The sequence below is a fragment of the Ictalurus punctatus genome, chromosome 14 (genome assembly GCF_001660625.3).
Source record: "Ictalurus punctatus breed USDA103 chromosome 14, Coco_2.0, whole genome shotgun sequence".
Taxonomy (NCBI): domain Eukaryota; kingdom Metazoa; phylum Chordata; class Actinopteri; order Siluriformes; family Ictaluridae; genus Ictalurus; species Ictalurus punctatus.
In genome coordinates, this window is record NC_030429.2 from 4,305,621 (window position 1) to 4,326,722 (window position 21,102).

Here is a 21,102-nt window from a genome sequence, read left to right on the forward strand (position 1 = left end):
GGGTATGCTTCTGATTCAGTTTAAGAAAGAACAGAGTAACACATCTGTAGCCAGGTACACAGCTGAAAAGATAGATATTTATTTTTCCCTTTAGTGACAGTACAAAGTTAACAACTGCAATACAATTGAAATAGAGGCTGTACAGTTTACCTAATAGCAAAACACAAGCTCACAGGGTGTGTGTGTGTGTGTGTGTGTGTGTGTGTGTGTGTGTGTGTGTGTGTGTGTGTGTTTATGCATGTGGAACATCATACAACCTGCTTTAAGTTACCAGAAGCTACACTGCTGCTGTGTACAAGTATAGAGTTACTAAGGCAACTGTAGCCAAGACGGGCTGTCTTGAACACCCCCCCCCCCCCCCCCGCCCCCCCAAAAAAACAAAAACAATGTGAGACTGTTGCCTCTTTGTTGTAAATCAATGACAGTAATTTTATTAATATTAGTCTACTGACTTGTATGCCCTGGTGTACTCCCTTAAAAATCCATTCAAATCCAAACAGTAAATAATGATCATAGATTAAATCTGCCTAGCAGTCTGTGTACTAGACCACACAGAATTGCGAATTATCTCCCATCTCCAATTAATTTCCCATCCTGCTGCAGATGTGCTTGAAATTCTCTACCCCTTTCCTGTTATCTACCATTGTTCATTCTGTGTCCATCTCCCTCCTGCATTCCCAGCCAGCTAATCATTGCAATGAACGTCAAGGTGTAACATGAGATGATACCGTTCCACTCTAGAAATTGGAGTAATTGGATTTTGGCTATACTGGGCATATTTGAAGCTTATTTACCATAATTATGGGCTGCAGGATTACAATCACTACCTAATCAGTCACATGTTTCTCATGAGACTTGTTATTTCTTTTTATATAATGTTGCAGTGTATATTGTATTCATGTTCATTATACAGCCCCGTCTTAATAATAGAAAATCAGAAATGTTGCCATTAACAATTTTAAAAACAGTGCAACCATACTGTTTTGCTCATAGATGGGATATACTTTATACTTTTATACATTTTATATTTAATTCAGGAAAGGTATTAAAGGAAACCCCGTCTATGAAGACTTGTATGGCTTGTTATTAGATTAACGCTGCCATACACTATATTAATCCGCTATACCAAAACAGATGTTTAGATGTTGGTTTATAAAAAATAATAAATCCTTGCACTCATAGGCTGCCACTGCTGTTTAAGTTGCAATGCATTCTGGGTAGTGATGTCAAATGGTTGCAATGGTCTTGATTCTCCAGCAACCCTACTGCGATATAAACATGTCTTCAGCCTTGTCAATTTGAACCCAAGCGTGACATAAGTGAGGACGCTAATATAGAAGACATTACTCAATGGTAGGTACATCAAAATGAAGACGATAAGAGAGGTGAGGAGGCGAGAGTGGGGCAAAATCACCGGTGTCTGTGTGACAACTGCACGTCTATTCCAACCGAGAGTGTTTGTTGTTTAAGGTACGCATATGGATTCAACTGTCGTTTTATGATGAAACGTATTCTAATAGCAATAATTTTTAGCGATTATCAGCCATCTCGCCATCATATACTTTATCCTGTTAAAATTCCGATGGCACGCCAGCACGCTGTCACCATGTTATAAGCAAATCTATCTACACAGCTTCTGTATGTACGAAGGCACTCGTATCTTTGGATTATCTTTGATTTTATGGAGATGCTAGTGATCCTGATCCATTCTGCTCTCCGGACCAGCCTGATCCGTTCGGATGCCCTACCTCTGGATGGAGCTCTCATCTGCTCCAATTCCAGATGGACATTCTCAAGTGGTTGCTGGGACTATGGTTGCTGCTATGGCCTTGGGACTGCAATTACCACATGCAGTTTTGCACTCAGGTCTCCTTTGAACAGTGGACTAGTTCAACAACTTTCCTTTACTTTTACACTATCCATGGTTACCCAGATGAGGACGGATTCCCTTCTGAGTCGGGTTCCTCTCAAGGTTTCTTCCTCTTAACATCTTAGGGAGTTTTTCCTCGCCACGGTCGCCACTGGCTTGTTCAATTAGGATAAATTCACACACTTAAAACCTATATCCCGTGTTTATATATTTCTGTCAAGCTGCTTTGAGACAGTGGCCATTGTAAAAAGTGCTATACAAATAAAAATGTAATTGAATTGAATTTGGAAAGCTAAGATTCTTGTGATTCGATTGATTTTGAGATACAATCACAACAGCAGCTACAATCAATGTCTCTGTAAGACCACCAACATACAAATAAACACTTACGAAACGGAGGCAACTCACCTCATATGAAGCCTCATAGTAATCCACTGATCCATAACATCCTGACAAAAATAGTCTTGTCACATGGGCAAAGGTCCAAACAATCCAATTATGTAAAAATATTTAGTCCACCTTTCACAAGAGACCAAAGCCATGCGTGTACTCCAAATGGTTCAAGAACAGCTTTAATTTTACTTTGGGTATGCCTTGGCTAGGCATTTTAGGCTAATTTTTAAGGAGTTTTACGTTATGAGAATATACAGAAAAAACACACTAACTAGATGCTTACAGGTTTGATTATATTTACAGACATCTCCTGCATCACAGCACACACGAACTACAAAAATTACAGCCAAAAGCAGCACACTGTGGCATTCGTTTCCTGCTCCGGGGGGTAGTAGCTAATTCTTTTGAGTGCTCAAGTGCAACCATTTTACATCATCGACTCAGAGATCATTGCGCACGTCACATAATGGCGGCCTCCGTAGGTTAAAATATGTGTTAAATATGAAGGATTTTTAAAGTAATGAACATATTTCGTCTGTTTATAACAACGTATTTTAGTAGGAGAGAGCAATTATTACGTGTTAAGGCCTACAAATCTTCATAGTCGGGGTTTCTTTTAAAGTAATTTCAAATTGGCAATACTAATTACACGTACTGATGGATTCACTGATAAAACATGGATTGTAAATGAAAGCTGGTACTTCAACTCATTAAATAATTTCCTAGACTTAGATTATAAATGAAATGCAAAAAAAAAAACAAAACAACAACACACAGTTTCATAACTGTGAAAGCACTACCTGCTTTCAGAAGACCATCAGATACTCTAGCTAATCTAACAATTAAAGTGAACAAAATTGTCATAAGTGATATTCAACATGTATGATCACAACTGGTTTCATGTGATGGAATGGCATAAAAATCTTTTGTCATCCATGAATTAAAATCTCTCAAATTTCAGCATGTCGACTGCATCTAAATTAAATATTGCCTTTTTTAAAAAAAAGAAGACATTTTCATAGTATACTGTGAAATATCCTTGGGTATTTATTATATGATTTTTCCAAAAATTACAAGTGGGCTGAATGTTAAATAGTAAAAAATATTACCAGGAATCACTGCAACTTCAGTACTGATTTACCAGACTAAAAAAAACAAGACAACACTGCACCTACCATAACGTACAATATGTACATGTACCGTGTGCAGTGTTCAGCAAGCTGTTTTTGCAGCAATGGTATTGTCTTAGTGGTTCCTTACAGGGCTTGCCTCATAATATTCCCTAAAACAAAATACATAAATAAAGTAAAAACAACTGCTCCTACCACCACACAATTACAGCAATTAGTCAGGATTAGGTCATATGAACAATATAAATATATTTATATTAAATATAAAGGTGTTCTGGAACACTTCTGCCCTTATGAGGCATACTGTGTTGGTCATGAGTGAAGAACTATTGTTTATTATCCTTGACAGACTTTAATATAGTTCCTTAGATCCTCCTGAAGTTCAGTTCAGTCTCATATCATCATCATCATCATCATTTCCATTCCCTACAATCCAAGCTATGATGTAGTTCCTTTAATTACCTGGTTCTGGGAAAGAACCAAGTATGTCAACGATTCGTTTGTGTTTCTCTGGGTGATTCTGATGGGAAATCCATACAGAAGAACAGATGATTAGAGATGGTTGTACTTGAAGAGAGACAGCTGGAAGGGGAGGCATGCCTGAACCAGCATTCACTTACAACAGGGTTATTCTCCAAGGACTGAGGCACAAACTTTATTTTCCTCTAAGCGTTCCTCTCAGATGTTCTCCCATCATCTGGCGTCTCTTTGAAAAAAAAGAAAAGAAAAAGGAAAAAGGAAAGAAGACACAATCAGTAAGATTAAAAGCCTAGTATGTGCGGCAATGTACTGAGCATGACCCAAATCTAAAAACTAGATGTGTTTTCACCATTTAACCCTCTTATAACTCCCAGAGGTCTAGACTTGTGTTCTACACAACAACATAACATTTTTATCAGGTTTGCTATAGTTTCTGGATCATTCCTAGAAGTTACTAAATAATATGCTGTAAGATATTTAAATCATAAGCAGAAAATGTAAAAGTTTATGCATAATTTAAGTTGTTTTTTTTTTTGTTATCTATGGCTAAGAACTTAAAAGCATAAAATTGGTACTTGAAGAACCCTTCTACCTTTTCTTCCTCAGTTCGACTCAATTTTTATTAGTACAGCGCTTTTAACAATGGACATTTTCACAATGCAGTTTTACAGAAATATATCATTGCGGATATACATTAAAACTGTATAAATGTATCCCTAATGAGTGAGCCAGAGGTGACGGTGGCAAGGAAAAACTCCCTGAGATGACATGAGGACTCCTCATCCTCATTTGAGTGACACTGGATAGTGATTATAAATAATTTCTCTTCTACAACAGTATACATATATTATAATATACGGTTAAAGAGTGCAATAGTGTCAACAGAAACTTAAAATTATGAGCAACTTAAGAGTATGAGCATCAGAGTCATTTCTGAATTCATTATAGTTTTCATTTAAAGTCTACTGTGTTGAAGTTATCGACTCTTCAATGATGGAGACATGAGTCCTCCTAATCCTCATACCTTCTTCCTATTTGTGCAATATGTCATTTACTGTTTTATTCAGGCACAGACTTTCTGTTTCTGTTAGTTACTTATGAAAAAATGCTGAACCAAATGAAAACCATTAGGGCAGCTCCCATTAGGAAGTATTTTCTTTAGCAGGGACTGTAAGGAGGCATCTATCAGCACAGTAGGTTTTCTTTCACATGTAACATATCACAACCAACATAATAAATATAAATTACACCCGAACGGTGTTCCAGCTACCCCATAACACCATTCACAAACATTTTTGATCACCTCCTTGTTGATATTTCAAGAGTGAGGAGATCCACAGCCATAACAGTTCTATTGTATTCCTCTATTAAATTTTATTTTCTGTCCCAGTACCTTCAAGCACAAAATGAATATTCCAAATATAATAGAAAATAAACTTGTTCATATTATAATTCGAGGCTGGTGGGAATTTTAGCAGTTATCAGCGAAATTCAGAGTATTCAAAAGATAACAGTCTTATTTTTAGTTGAAGGTGTTTTCTGGTCCCTGTTAATTATACACACAATATGCCAAGCACCATTTAAAATAGACTTATTTTTGTTTACTTCAGTTTACTTCACAGCTTGACCCAAAACACCCAAATCTGGCAATTTAGTGTAACAACCTGCAGAGACAAATACAGTAGAGTAGCGATCCATAAACTGTCATTTGTAACATACTTTTATATTTATCTAACACTGTGATTTCCTGAGGGGGAAATGTTAAGGAAGCAAAAAGTCCTTGATAAAGAAATGTGTTTGTTTTTTAATGGTTTTGTCATCTTGGATCATTTGACCTCAGACATTCCCACAAAACTTTGGACAACACATCTTACAGTGTCTCATCTAATTCATATCCGTTCCTTGTCTTGTCATATCCGTGTCTTGTGTGCAAATCCTAAACTCTCTGTGCAGCTGCTCACTGCATTAAAGTTCTTTCTTTTTTGTCCATCCCTTCTTCGTGTGTGTGAATATACTCTCTCGGCCACGTTTTCCTTCCACCTACTTCGACTGATCTCATTTGTAAGTTGTTAGATGGAAATTGGTCTTATCAAATTAAAATTCAGAAGAATTCAAATGTGTGAGGGGGATGTGCTTGGATTTTGTTGGACTTTAAATATTTTTTTATTTTATTCTTTTTTTTTTTTTTACATGGAATGTATTTGTGACCGATAGTCTAAGGCTGTAGATGGGATGGTGCTACTTTCCCCCAAGCCAATCACAGTGACACTAACTAATCACGGGGTATCTGTAAGTTCATATATATATAGAAGAGGGTAGATGACGCTTTCCTATGAGTAGGTCCAGCTGTTCTGTGAGATAATATGAGCAGCAGTCAGAAAAGATGTGGTGACTGGTTTCATGTGTTTTAGAGTAAATTCAATTATATGAATTGGTTCCCAGCCAGACTTTAGTCAAGTAGGAGAGTGCTTAAGCATTACATTACTCAACAGTATTGTAGGAAGCTAGAGTGCACTCAATGTGCCGTCAAGTCACGTCCCTGAAAACATTAACATTTTTAAAGTAAATGAGGAGATTATGACTCTATCACTTACAGCATTCTGTGAAGACAAGATTTAACATACAATTAAGTACTTGTAGCACACTCTTTGAAAAAATGGTACTCAATTGTACCATTCCTTGTTGCTGTGGCTGTACCCTCAAAAGGTTTAAATGTTTACTCTAAAAGGTAGTTATGGTCCTGATTATATATCTTAAATATTTTTTTACAAAAGTCAACTACATTCACACCTTCAGCCGAAAGATACATAACAAAGGACTAAAGATAAGTGTACCACACTAGCGGTAAGGAAATACACGGTATCCTTTTTGGAAACTAAATAATCCAATAGGAACAGTTGCAAAAATGGCAAGAAAAGCAGGAACACTTCCACAATGAAAAGTGAAAAGTGAAGCAAAGAATCAAGAGGCTACTATGGTCAGATAAAACCAAGATAGATTATTTTGGCCTGTAGACCACTGGCATAAATAGTACAAGAAAAAGGTCAAGACAAAACCAAAATGCTAATATGTGAATGAGGGCTAATCAATTAGCATTTGGTTTTCATGAATTAGCAATGTCGGCATTTGTAAATGTTTCTCATTTTATAATTGGCATGATGAATTCCATTAAATGACATACGTTGCTATAACTTTGCTGTTGTATTTTCCTTATTAAAGATGTCTGTACAAGAAGAACAACTGAATAACTGGATTACACCCCCCCCCCCCCCCCAAATACTATACTAAAATAATGAAAATAATGAACAATGTACATAAATACTTTATTGGAAACTTCCAATAAAAAATTGCATCACATCTTCTATCCATCTATCCATCTTCTGTACAGCTTGTCCTACTGGGTCGTGGGGAACCTGGAGCCTATGCCAGGAAACATGGGGCACAAGGTGGGGGACACCCTGGACGGGGTGCCAATCCATAACAGGGCACAATCACATATACAATCACACACACACTCATACACTATGGACACTCTGGACATGCCGAACAGCCCACCATGCATGTGTTTGGACTAGGGGAGGAAAACGGAGTACTTGGAGGAAACCCACACAGGGTTGAACATGCAAACTCCACACACGAACGTCCAACCCTGGAGGTGTGAGGCGAACGTGCTAACCACTAAGCCACTGTGTGCCCACTTCACATCTAATATATCAATCAAATCATTATATACTATCAAAAATGTGTTCTTAGTTCAAAGGTCCATAAGTATCAACCCTCAATGCTCGGGACTTACAGTGCGGGTATTAATACGAGTTTATGGGAAGCTTTCACATTTTCTATTTCCTGCGCTTTTTAGATAGAGTAACCGAACCAGAATTAATCAGTAAAGGATCAATAAAAAAAATCTGTTAATATTTTAATGATTTGTTTTCATTATTATAAAAAATAATCAATGGTTATTAAAGAATATGCAGTATATAATTATAATTTAATGTGCTTTCATGCTTTAATTCTTTTTATTTGACCCTCTGAAATAAAAATAATCATAAAAAAAGAAATTATAATATTGTCAATATGAAAAACTAAATACATTTAAAGCTTGGTATAATATTCTATAGTACTAATATTCTCCTGGGGGGGTTCTTCATGTTTTAGAGCGCCAGATTTTTTCCAAGTCAGCCGAGACCTGTATTATAGGGTTCATGATATCAAAATCTACAGGTAATCATGATCACTTAAAGCATTTCTCATTTATGCAGACTCCATTTTTCCAACAGAAGCAAAAGAAGCATTGCATGCTGATATTACTGTGTCCAGAAGGAGCACTCCCACTGCCTCGTCCTGTCTGTTTTCCTTGATGGTGTATTTTTAGCTAGAATGATGGCATGTCCCAAGTTCTGACTGCTCCCTCTTCTACAGCCCAGCCAAATAGAGTTTCCTCAGCTTCATGCTGAATCCCACTGGGCTCTTAGATATCTGTAACTTAAGCCAGATCATTTGGCTCACTGTCCTCAGTTGGGAGACAAAAGTTGCCCTGCATGCCCTACACTAGTCTGCAGAGACACAGCTAAGGCCTACAGCCAGACTATTCAAATACTGGCTTGCTATCTTATTTACAAAGCAACATATGCCAAATCTTTTTTCATTAACATCAAAGAGTTTCTTTGTACTCTTGTGAACAGAAGTTATTTACTGCAAACATCCTAGTGCCAGTGTAATATGTAAGCTATATATATATATATATATATATATATATATATATATATATATATATACATTCATTACATTAACCAGTGCAGAATCTGCTCTATGGTTTAATCCATGATGATCATATATAAGAAAAACCTGCCGCACGGTATTTTTCCTTAGATCTTCTAGAAGCATCATCAGAATATCAATCAGGACAAAGTAGTGTGTTTGGTCTATAAATTTTCAACCATGCCTGGATATCCACAAACTGATTACACCTGTTGCTAGCAACTGTTTGCTAGTTGCTAGTTTGCTATGTTAATTTACTTGCTTGTTGCAGCAGGCAAATTAACATCTTAACAATTAGTGCAGAACTAGCAGGCAAATTGCATCTCTAACCTTGTCTCCAATCACACACTGAACATCTAATTCTTGAAATTATAACCATTAGGTTATAGTATGTGAAAAAGTCTAATAGATTTGTATGTAGCAAATAGTACCTAGAAGACACTTTAATTTGAAATTCAAATACTATATCAACAAATTCTGTAATTAGATTTAATTAGACTCACGATTTTTTGACTGTTTTTCGACACCTGATTCTTTCATTCACCTTCTACTAAATGCTTGATTTAAGGTTAGATAATTAAATAATTATATTGAACAGTACATGCAATTTCTATCTAGTGATGCATAACACAGAATTTGCAGTAAATGCCATCTTCATGCAGCAATCTGCCACTTTTTTCCTGCCTCATACATAGTGTGCCCCATGTACACTGTCCATTTAGTAGTTTTGACCAACAGTGACTCTACAGGTATCTTTTTCTCCAAAGATAGAATAGCCTCCTTTCACTCCTTCCATCTCGGTGTGTGTTTACTACAAGCATTTTTAGTAGAATGCTACAGAGTGTCCATTAAAGTCAGATTCCCCTTATTAGCATTACTAGCCCGTATGAGCTATCACTCACCAGACAGTGTCTGAAGCCAAATAATGCTGACACGGTGAGCTCAGCTGGCAGTTTCAGACCCTAGTACAGAGACGAAGCTGGCCTTAGGGCTGCAGTCTAAACAGCTTCCTAGTCAGAAATGTTCACTTTCGGTGATGACCGAAGAAGCCTAGAAAGCCTTCCCTAGTGTGACAGGTGTTTTCGCTGTTTTCAAACTTGCATACATCCTGAAAACACCTGTGTGGAGCATTCATTTCCATGCCTTCTAGCTCTGGTTTAATAAATATGCCATGCAAATTTGTGCACTGACCTTCAGGTTATTAGATTAGACATACATTAGCACTATGTTTATTAATTGAATGAGATTTTCCCTCTTGTTCTAAGCGTGCACATTAGAACTTTTACAAGATTTGGATTTTAATTGCGCTGCTGTGGAACAAACCGTTTCAATGTCACCATGTAATACATTTTCAAGTTCCAGAATGCGACTGAAAGATAATATTAATTCAGTGCAGTGATGCAGTGTTTCATGTTGCGAGTGCTGGGGCTCTTTCAGCCTTTTTGCTATTGCATATGTATAGATACCTAATTTATATTATTTCACCTAGACTTCACCATGGCGGTGAAAACTGTATGATTTAATTTGGCACCCATATGGTAGAAGGCATTTAACTTTGATTGCTGTCATTGTGCTAGATTTACCAGAGGGAATTCTTATTTGTTAGAGGAAAATCTCTGATTGAAGTAATATAGATCAGTCATACAGTATATGCAGGAATTATATGGACCACCACACTGCAAAAAAAAAAAACATATCTTAGCCAGTATCTTAAGTATAGGTAGATCCAACTAATATTTCTTTTTAAACAAGCAGAAAACAATTATGCCTATTTGTCGATATTTTACTTATTTCATGCTTGAAATGTTCTTCTTATAATGGTTGCTTATGTCAAGCATTTATTTCTAGAAAGTAGCAAAATTATCAGACAAAAAACTTTAAGTTTGAAATTTACATCTAGAAAAAACTAAAATATTCTTAATTTTGTTATTTCTTAAATATAATTATCTCATAATGACAAATATTTGATAACATTTCCAGTTTTCAAGATATCATCTCTTAGATGTCTTAGAAATATCTTAGAAGATATTTTTTGCACTACATAGGTTCAATCTTTTTATGAAGCTCAAACAACATGTAATCCATTAGAACAAAATAAAAGCCCTTGACTGCATATAAATGCATACACAGAGTCCCAACTAGTAATGTAAATATTAATTTAATGTGAAATTAATAGCATCTACAATGGGAGGAAATTCAAATAAATCCTTTTTAAAATTGTATTCTCAGTTCTAGCAGTCAGTAAGTTGGGAAAAGAGTGAGATAACAGGCCCAAGAGACAGAGGATGTGACATATGACATGTTACCAATTAGTATTTGTAATATGTACTCGATGTGAATTGAACTCGAAATAACTGTAAAAAATAGAAGAAAAAAACATTACAGTGAAATTCTTTTCATCACATATCCAAGCTCGTTATGAAGTTGGGGTCAGAGATGACACAGCACCCCTGGAGCAGAGAGGGTTGAGTTAAGGCTGTGCTGGGGCTTGCACCCCCACCCTGCTGATCAGTAACCAGAGCCATTAACCATTGAGCCACCATTGCCCTGCGAATATATATAAAACACACTATCTGCAAAAGGAGTCCAAGCACTACAAGAGACGCAGGACATTCTGACGAGTGGTGTGGTGTCACAAGTTAATTACTGATTTTCCACAAAGGGAAATGGGTTCATAATGGGTTCATACAAGAGCCGGACACTCAGTCCCTACTATGACATGTCACTGTCTGAGGAGTGTCTCCTATTTATAGGGACTATTTAGAGATGAGCCTATCTTGTTCCTTGGCATCACCCTGCACTTTCTCCTTGTTAACATCGCCTCTCACAGTGGTGCAAGTGTAGCGGTCATTTCTCAACACTTTTATGCTTACTCCTTGTGTGAGTATTGCTCCCATGAAATATATCATCCATGTTAGTTTATTTATTTATTTATTTATTTTTTAACCACTATAGCAGGGTTAAACAGAATGTTATGTATGCTCATTGTGTATATAACTCATCAGTCAGAACCTGCAAAAAGGGATCTGTGCAAAGGTTCCAGGGACAGATGGTTGCATAAAAGGGATATTTATTGCCAATACTGCATCATGTGTCACTATGTGACTTTGCTGCAATCTCTCAGCATGTGTGCACACGCATGGAGGTATCCAGGTGGCAGTTCATAGAACCACAGTTACACACGTATAAATAAGTAAAAGCATCTGAATGATCCCATATGGTATGCTTAGGTATGTTTGTCTCTTTTTAGAAGATGGACACACAAACGAACACACAACACCACCACCATGAACAACAAGAACAACCATTACAACTACACCACCACCGACAACAATCGTTACACTTAATCTGTATGTAAGATTATGTAAGTTGTACTGTAGTATTTTCATGAAGGCTTCAGTTCCCATTCATTTTACTTCTCACAGGCAGCATGTTGATGGAACACAATGCAACTAACAAACAGCAGAATAATCCTGCTTCCTGTTAACATTCCCAGGGGCTGCCTCTTATTATCCCAATGACACAATACACAGAAACTTGCCATGTAAAGCTATTTCTAGTGCTTTCTCATGCCATACTAGGAAAAGAAATAAATGGCTGGTAACACTCACATACAGAGACATCACATAGGCAAAGCTTACTCTGGTCCTTCTAAGTCACTTGCTTCAATTCCCAAGTACGTAATAAGCAATAACATAAGAAGTTAGTCATATTTGAGTCAGTGACCTATCTTACAAGTCTCAACCCCTATCAGCAGATGTTTTCTTCATGGTTCAGGCCAGTTCTATTAATTTCCCTGATGGTCCCTGAGGAATGGATTAGACTGTCTCCAATGACCTCAAGCAGACAATTGAATTGAGTTGATGTCTATGAAGAACAATCCCCTAAATGAGTTTTCTCTGAAATCCCTGCACTGTACTTGGAAAGGTAACAATGACAGCTGCATGAGACATGGATATCAACAGTAGGATTAATAACCAATTATATATATATTCTATTTACATATATACAAATGTTCCATCTGTACATGAAGATCTGAACATCTGTTTCTTACCATTGCTATCATGCCAAATGAGCATGTGTCTCTCCCCATGTGCACTTTATTGTTTGTCTTTGTCTGACTGTGGATGTGATTGTTCTCCCTTGGTTAAAATCATCAGATAATTTATCCCAGAGCCCCAGTAAAGGGTCGGAGATGCAGAAAACGCAGAGGCTGTTGTATAGCATTCTGAGGTGACCTTTCCAGACAGAAAGGCTGTCACCGCATCAATTCGATAAATAAATATAGTACAACTCTTTGGTAAAAAGTCATTCTGTACCTTTCCACTTAATATTGGAGAAAAGTCTTCCAGCTTTGTTTACTCAACATAAAGTCACCAACGGATCTGAGACATATTTTAATTGACAATCCACTGGGTTTTATTTTTAGCTTATTTACTTCAGTGACAGAAATAACACAAGACATATTTTGCTTGCTTTAGGGCATTTAGTCAACATCAATGATAGCCTAGAAAAGGAAACTTTTGATAGTTATCTGGTGACTGGCACTAAATTGCAAAAATGTAAAAATATAAATAAATTAATTAGTTGGTCAACATTAACAAACACTTCAGAAAGCTTGGTTGAAGTCTAGTGTACTGTACATTTTTGTACTCACCAAGCGATCGATGTGTTGTGTGCAATGTGTGTCGGACTCTGGGCCTCTGGCTTTAGGCTGTGTCTGGGCTGGGAGTGATAGTGTGGCTGTTGGTAATGTGATAATCCTGCTGGAGCTCCAGGATGAGAAAGCTGCCCCTGACTCTCCTCCTGCTCAGGCCTTTGCCACTGACTACGAGCTTGCTTCAGCCAGCGCCCCCCGAGCCCCCACTTCTCCAGGTACACCCTGAACACTTCGTAGTTTATGGCTGAGTAGTAGAGGAAGTCCAGTGCCAGCAGCACCATGACGAAAAAGCCATAGATCCACACTCCAACCAGCGCTGTGTAGTTACTGAGATAAAACACATAGGACATAAGGTATGAACAGATGTGTCTATTCAGTAATGGTAATGAATCAGGGCCTTCAAGGCCTAAACCTTGTTTAAAATGGCTGGTTGCCTTGGCTTTGATTATTTTTGTTTACTTATTTTAGCTGCCTGCAGCAATATATATAGATATATTTTTGGCTTTTACAAACTGTTTTCTTGCCAAATCCCAGTCAGTGCACCATTTGGAGCTAGCAGTAAATGGAAAAGACAAGATTTTTAAATGTGAACGTTAACATTTTAGTCACACCAAGGGTACGTTCCAGCCCCCCATGTTCCTGTGACAAACCCTGGATCCACCTCAACCCTGACCAGGACAAAGCAGATACTGTAGATGAGTGAATGAATGAATGAATGATCATTTTAGATTCAGACAGTCTTGATTGAATAACAGATGCACTGAGGTAAGTTAATACAAATGATTTTTATCACATGTTACTGGCAATATAATTACCTACGTGAGTAGGTTTTTAAATTATATTATTATTATATAATAATTGATAGCTATTGCCACTGGAAACCACTGCTGTTTTAATCTCAATACTAAGTTAACAGTTGCTTGCTTTTAGTGGCACTGATATTAATGCTTTGCAAAAGCATCCCCATATATTTTTAGATTCTGTGTATCGCTGATGGGTATTTTTGAAAACTTTTCATCAACTTAAAAGTGTGTATGTTTGTGCACAAAACTGAATGCACACATGTTCCAATAACTAACCAGACAAACTGGAAAACAATGATAAAATGATATGGTAGATGTAGACGCATGGCCTTTCACAAAATCTTTTTAAAGCATTTCTGGTTTTGATGAGTATTTGGTTTGCTTCCTAAATATGTTAATTCTATCCCATACCAGGCTGTAGACAAAACCACTTTTTCTCTTTTTAAATATCACATTACAGGATTGTTATGCATGAGCTTGCTTTGACAAATACTCTCCAAATGCTGAGCTGATTGTGAGTGGCTGTGGACTCTTTTTTTAACCTAAGGGCAATGATAAATATCACTGGCTATGTCCTGCTGACCGCAAATGTGAATGAAATGGCTTCTCACCAGGTTTCCTTTCCTCACACAATGCTTTTATAATGCCTGAGAGCACAGTAGGTGAGCGCAGTCTGGCGTGACCATTAGTAAAGGAGACATACTGTGTGGGAGACAAGAACAACTTCTAGCCTTGCTAAACTGTGATAATAACTTGCACGAGGGCAGCGTTACTTAATTCGGCATTTTAAAAATGCAGATCTGACTTGTCGGTGACATTGTTCATCTCGGAAAATTTACAGTTTTAGTTCAACGGCAAAGTCTGCGTAGGAAATGAGATGTTGTTCCAAGAGCAGCGAAAAATATGAGACTCTTTTGAGGTCCAGGTTTATCACATAATCTTGCTTTTCTATCTGTGTGGGCTGCACGGGTTGGTGCCAGGTTGATAATCCCTCTATCTATGCCTCACGCAATCTAAATGTCAGTTACTTGCTCCACCATCCATCTGGAGCCTTTGCTATTTGCTGTGTTCTCAGTGGGAAGAACATAACAGTGCTGTGTAGTCAAGAAGCATGGTAGGGGCAGCTTAATGTCATTGAAAATGTGTTATCCCATGTTAGCGTATACTAATATTAAAATCATGTCTGGGTAATGCTGGGTAAAAGAAAATAACAATAAAAATATTATAGGTAAATAGAGGGAAACATCACTTAAATGGATGTTGTGCAGAACTCAATCAATTAAGTCTCGAGTAGAATTACTGCTTACAACCAATGTGGCTAATAAGAAGCAAATATACTCTATGAATTTTTCTTCTCACAGTCATTGACTTACTTATGTGAAAACCCGTCCAGAGTGGATGTGAGGTTGACCTGCATGATGGTTTGAAACTCAGTGTCATTGCAGCAGTACTTGAAGGCAGTGTTGTTGTGGTGACAGCAGAACATGTAGGTCTTGTTGTCTGACAGGCGAGGACAGTGGAATCCAAAATGATACCGGCCCTTTTGGTCAGTGTAGGGTTCACACACTCGAAAATGAGCCGAGAGAGCTGCAGGAAACAGAATTTAAAGTAAGGTTATGCTACAACATGTCACATGACCATATCTTGGACTTCTGATCAACGTCAGTCATTGTGAAATCAAGCTCTTGGTGTTATGTCATGTTACTGATCCTGCTTATTCCATGATTGTTATCCTGGTTTGACTTGGCATTGCTTTAGGTATGTTTTGTTTTTTTTTCTTTTCAATTCTGTCCCTGCCTAGTCTAGCCTGAGCTACTAGGGCAGTGATAACTCAGCTGTTAAGATGATGGTGTACTCCTCGGAAGGTTTGTCAGTTCAAATCCTGGCACTGTCAGGCTGCCACTGTTGGGCCTTTGAGCAAGTCCCTTAACCCTCAGTTGTATAAATGAGAAAAATGTAAGTCACCCTGGATAAGGTTGTCTGCCAAATGCTGTGAATGTAATGTAGTCTGTTTGCTGATCTCCTTATTTGGGCTTGTTTCACATTATGAATTAGAAAAATTGCCTTCCTTAACAATTTTAAGTAAGCCCTGCATTTGCATCCAAGCTGTATGTGTCTGAGTGGTTGACGGAGAGCTGTGTAAAAACCAAAAGATTAACCCTTTCAACTCCTTAGACGTGTCACTGGGTCCAGATGAGATGAGAAAATCATAACAAGTGTAGGAAGCCAGAGGAACTCAAGTAATTATTACTGAGATGAAAGTGCTGCAGCACCTGCTCTCTTTCATGTGCTGTGTCTGAGCTACGTTAAAGAAAATGTACAGAGAGCAGAAGCCTTATCTGTTAATTTGACTAAAAAAAAAAAAAAACCCTAAAAGAAACCAACAAAAAAAACATGAGCGTTTCTGTAGGTCCTCAAATAAACAAAAACAAAAATTACCTACTAATCACCTGTGTTATTATTCTGTTATTTTAAATTATTCTATAATTATTCTGTGTAAATATTTTATACAATCCTGGTTCATTCCAAATCAAGACTCAACATTTATCATAAAAGAAAGACAAATATGGCCCAAGCACCAAAAATATTAAATCTATTTCTCTAATGTGTAATGAGCACAGTGTGCTTTTGAAAAGAAACACTGAAAAGGTTAGACTCAGGGGTAAATTTGTTTCCTCTCATGCATTCATGTTCATTCTTAAATGGATTTTGTTGTGTTCAGTCTTTCCTAATTAGTAGCGATCTCATTGATGGACAAACAATATATATATATATATTTATTGAGTTACCAAGTCTCCCTGTGTTTACAAGTTGATAATATTATGAGGCATAAAGATTAGGACAAGGCATTGGTTTGGTCCAAGAAGCCATGCTCACACAAATGCCCCAATGAGACACGTAGCTCCACAATTATTGCCACCCTTCATAAGCAAAAAATGGATTCAATTGAATTTTCATTTGTCTAGCTGTATTTGTATAGTGACAACAGACATCATGACAAAGCGGCTTTACAGGAATCTGGGTATAGATCTGAAATAACAAGCAATACGTGATATAGGCACTAGATTTATATGAACATCCATCCATCCATCTTCTATACGGCTTATCCTTTTCAGGGTCACAGGGAACCTGGAGCCTATCCCAGGAAGCATCGGGCACAAGGCAGGGTACACCCTGGACAGGGTGCCAATCCATTACAGGGCACAATCACTTTTATATGAACATGTTTGTTTTATTTTGTTTGTTTGTTTTTAAAATATAAAATTCAGTATGATCATTGGTCTTCTTTCTGGCAAATTTGTTTGTTTGTTGTATTTAAAAGAGTGCATTGTTTTTGCAGTGTTAATAAGAGTTTACACATGCACAACTATCCCCAAGGATGATCATTTATTCCATTTATTGCCAATTGATAGCATTTATTTTAAATACTGTATTCTTTATAGGTGTCAATATTATTGCTACATTTTTGTGTAAAAATGATTTAACATAAAAACAATTGCACTGTTAGAAGAAAGGTACATTTACAACTGTTTGAGTAAAGATTTGTTTGCGTGGAGTCTAGTATACACTCATTGTATACACTCATTTTTGTTCATTCTCTTGAAGAATGTCAGTCATTCTGGAGTGAAAAACAATACATAAAGTCATAAATACATAAAGAGCTCATAAAGTCAGACCCTCATTTACTAGCCTTACCTGCAGAGGAAAATAGGAGCAAGATGATAGCCAAAAGGTTGAAGGATCGACATCTAGTGACACTCATCTTTTTGTCCTCCTCCATGAGAGGATGGCCGGAGGAGGAGGGACAGCTTCAGCTGAGCTCAGACATCATGTCTCGTGTCCAGCTGATGTTGTCATGGCTGCAGCAATCTGACAGGCCACCTGTCAGAGCAGAAGATCCAGCTGGTCAGGATAGATCTGAAGACCAAGGCAGATATTGAATCCTGTCCAATTTTTGATTTTTTTTTCCAGGATTCAAGATTCAAGAGTTTTATTTGTTACATCCATTGTGTGGCACGAGGAGTATAATTCTTGTGTCTCAGCAACTCAACACAGGAGGATATAGGGGGAAAACTATATATATATATATATATATATATATATATATATATATATATATATATATATATATATATATATATATATATATATATATAGACAGGTATTGAAACAAAAAGTACGCATAAAAAGAATAAAGAAATAAGAAATAAATAGCAGCATCTGAAATTGATTGAAAAACAGCATCAACAATGGATTGCAGACAGAACGTGACATCGCAGGACATGAGGAGGTGAATAAATATGCATAAAAATAGTGCATGCACGTGCACGTGTGTGTGTGTGTAGTCAAGTACATACTCACGTCGTTGTGATAAATGTTTTGATTCACTCATGAGTCGTAAAATAGCATTCAAGTCTTAATCACTTAACATATTATTAAGCACATAAAAATGCTCATTTAACATTCCCTTATCAAAATGAAAAAACGAAATGCACCTAAAATCTTGTACGCAGCTTTGTGTTTTAGCAAAGGGCATCGGTAGCGTGTATAAGTATGGTCGTTTACATGAACACATTCAGAGAGAAACAGTACTGTAATTCAAAGTGTCTACCTCAGTTCTTGCCTCTGCTATTAAGTCTGGTGATTTCAGTCTAGTAGAGGTCACCAAACCTAGCATTTTGAGCATTCAGAGTTCAGAAAGACCAAGAGAGCTAATAATCCATCTACTGATTGCTACTGATATGCAACCTCTAGTCTAAATCGCTTTACTTTTTGTATATCTATCCTCATTGAGAACCCAAGGTCAAGTGCATTAAAATCCTTCCAGGTTTATCTTGTGTCTAAGTCTAAGTACATCAGCTTGACCGCTCATAGCTCTGACTAATAAAAGAGAGAGTAATTGCATAGCAGTTGTGAACATCCTGCTTATCCTCCCTATAAAGGAAACAAGACGATACATTTTACCGTTTAATTCTTAAAGTGAGTTCTTCACTACCTCTGTGGAAGCATCTCATATACGCATTTTGATTCTACTGGAAATAATACGCTCTGATTTGGCATGTGAGATGATGCAGGATTTAACTTGTGAGTAGGTACAAATGCACACTGTTTGGAGCATTCATGAATCTCCCATCAGAGCAGTAAGTGTTCTTGGAACACAACTGAATACTTAAACTTAAAAATAGCACCTGTTTTTGGTCCCTATCGTTTTTTTTCTCTGTCATGTTTACAGGCACTATTGCTCTCATTATTTTAGACCTGATAAAACATGTACTAAAGCATTGTAGGTGGAAAGCAATATGTTTCTGGAGATTTTCTTTCCTCCTTTAAGTTGCTATACATATCTTTATCTTTAAAGACAGAAGTATAATGTTCTCTCCTGGATGCCTGTGACACCTCTTTTATTCACACAAATGGGTTGCATGTATACAATGATAATGTTATAGTGCTTTAATTTTTAGTGTTTCTTTTAAACTGAGGAATAAACTCACGAGTCTAGCATATGATACAGCAAATGCAATGTGGATTGTGGTAATGCCACTACACATATTGAATACGAGTTAACCTTTAGCACATATTAGAGTGCAGCTTTGGCTGCAAATGCAGACAGTTCTGTGTGTCAAAGTGTCGGATCTACTGAAGCAGACACCCACTAACATATAAACACACAACACACACACACACAGCAAGAGAAATAAAAACAGAAATTCCTAACAGATGTTGTATTAGTCAGGCGAGAGATGTGACAGAAAAAAAGAGTCTAAGGCAGCCTTGTGTTTTTATTAAAAACAGTCTACTATTCGAACAGCATTGGCACTGCAGAGACAGAAAGAAAGAGATGGATTCTATAAACTGCTGCTGCCCAGCTAATAATTTTAGCACGTTTCTAAATGATTCTAGGAACATCTGGTTATATTAAAAGTTCAAGCTGTCAAATTTCAGGGTTTTCTGAAAACATTTTTACATAATGTTTATAAATGTACCTACAACACTGCTGTATTAACATTTTTAGTTATTTATATAACACTATTTCCTCTTACTGAGGACATTGTCAGAGAAGGGTTCAAGAACACAAGCACTTTATTACATTCATTAAAGGAATAATGCAAAAATCTGTTGTTGCAGTGAGTGATTCTGTTAACATTTCAGCCGTGGAATTATACAGTGAAGAATGCTACTATATTTTAAATAGGTCTCCACCCCCAATCCAAAGACATGCGTTGTAGGCTGATTGGAATTTCTAAATTGTCCGAAGTGTGTGTGTGATGGATGGATAGTGGAGAAGTAATGATAATGTTAATGAGTCTTTACATAGTAGAGCACATTGAAATTGTTTTCTTCGCATACCCCAGCCTGTCTGGGGTCAGAGCGCAGAGTCAGCCATGCTACAGCGCCCCTGGAGCAGAGAGGGTTAAGGGCCTTGCTCAAGGGCCCAATGGTACTGGGGCTTGAACCCCCGACCCCCTTGAACCCGTGATCTTCCAATCCTGACCAGAGCCTGAACCGCTAAGCCACCACTGCACCAGTAGTCAGTAGTAAGTAGTCAATTACCCAGGTGAAAAAAATACTGGTAAGCTATGTTATTCCATTTGTGAGCACAAAAATGGAAGGTTTCTTTCCCCCCTAGTCTTTCATATTCACAGGCTGTTACCTTGGACTGTATTGGAGCAAATTATCCAGTTAGATCCCCACACTGGGTATTCACTGGTCCAACAAAGGGGACACAAAAACAAAGTTAGCTTCCACTTGTGGTCAGCCTTGGTATGTCATTCTAATTGCTAACCAATTAACATCTAATGTTTTTATATGCTTATATACCTTTAACTGGGCAGAGAAATTGTTTAGGGCTAAATTGCTGTTGTATTTGTTTTTACCATAGAAATCATGCAGGAAAAATTCTGGGTTACCTTGTTCCCAGCGAAGGGAACGAAACATTGTGTGAGCTTACTGCTGTGGGAAGCTCCCTCACGCGTGACCGGTATCTGACATCTGTGTGAAATCATG

The 21,102-nt window shown here is 37.3% G+C and overlaps 1 protein-coding gene across 2 annotated transcripts in view; it reads right to left on the reverse strand.

The window, feature by feature from the left end:
• Positions 1 to 377: 377 nt before the first annotated feature.
• The window catches only part of shisal1b (shisa like 1b), a 42,259-nt gene continuing 21,534 nt past the window's right edge, over positions 378 to 21,102 (reverse strand). Inside the window, exons 2-5 of one of the 2 annotated variants that reach the window (XM_047159958.2) lie at positions 17,794 to 17,979; positions 15,471 to 15,684; positions 13,292 to 13,621; positions 378 to 4,099 (exon numbers count right to left, since the gene is read on the reverse strand). In XM_047159958.2, the coding sequence (XP_047015914.1) occupies position 4,099; positions 13,292 to 13,621; positions 15,471 to 15,684; positions 17,794 to 17,878 (630 nt within the window). In that variant the 5' untranslated portion in view covers positions 17,879 to 17,979 and the 3' untranslated portion in view covers positions 378 to 4,098. Of the gene's footprint in view, positions 4,100 to 13,287; positions 13,622 to 15,470; positions 15,685 to 17,793; positions 17,980 to 21,102 lie in introns of those variants that run through there. The other variant, XM_017484858.3, reaches the window with a different exon arrangement.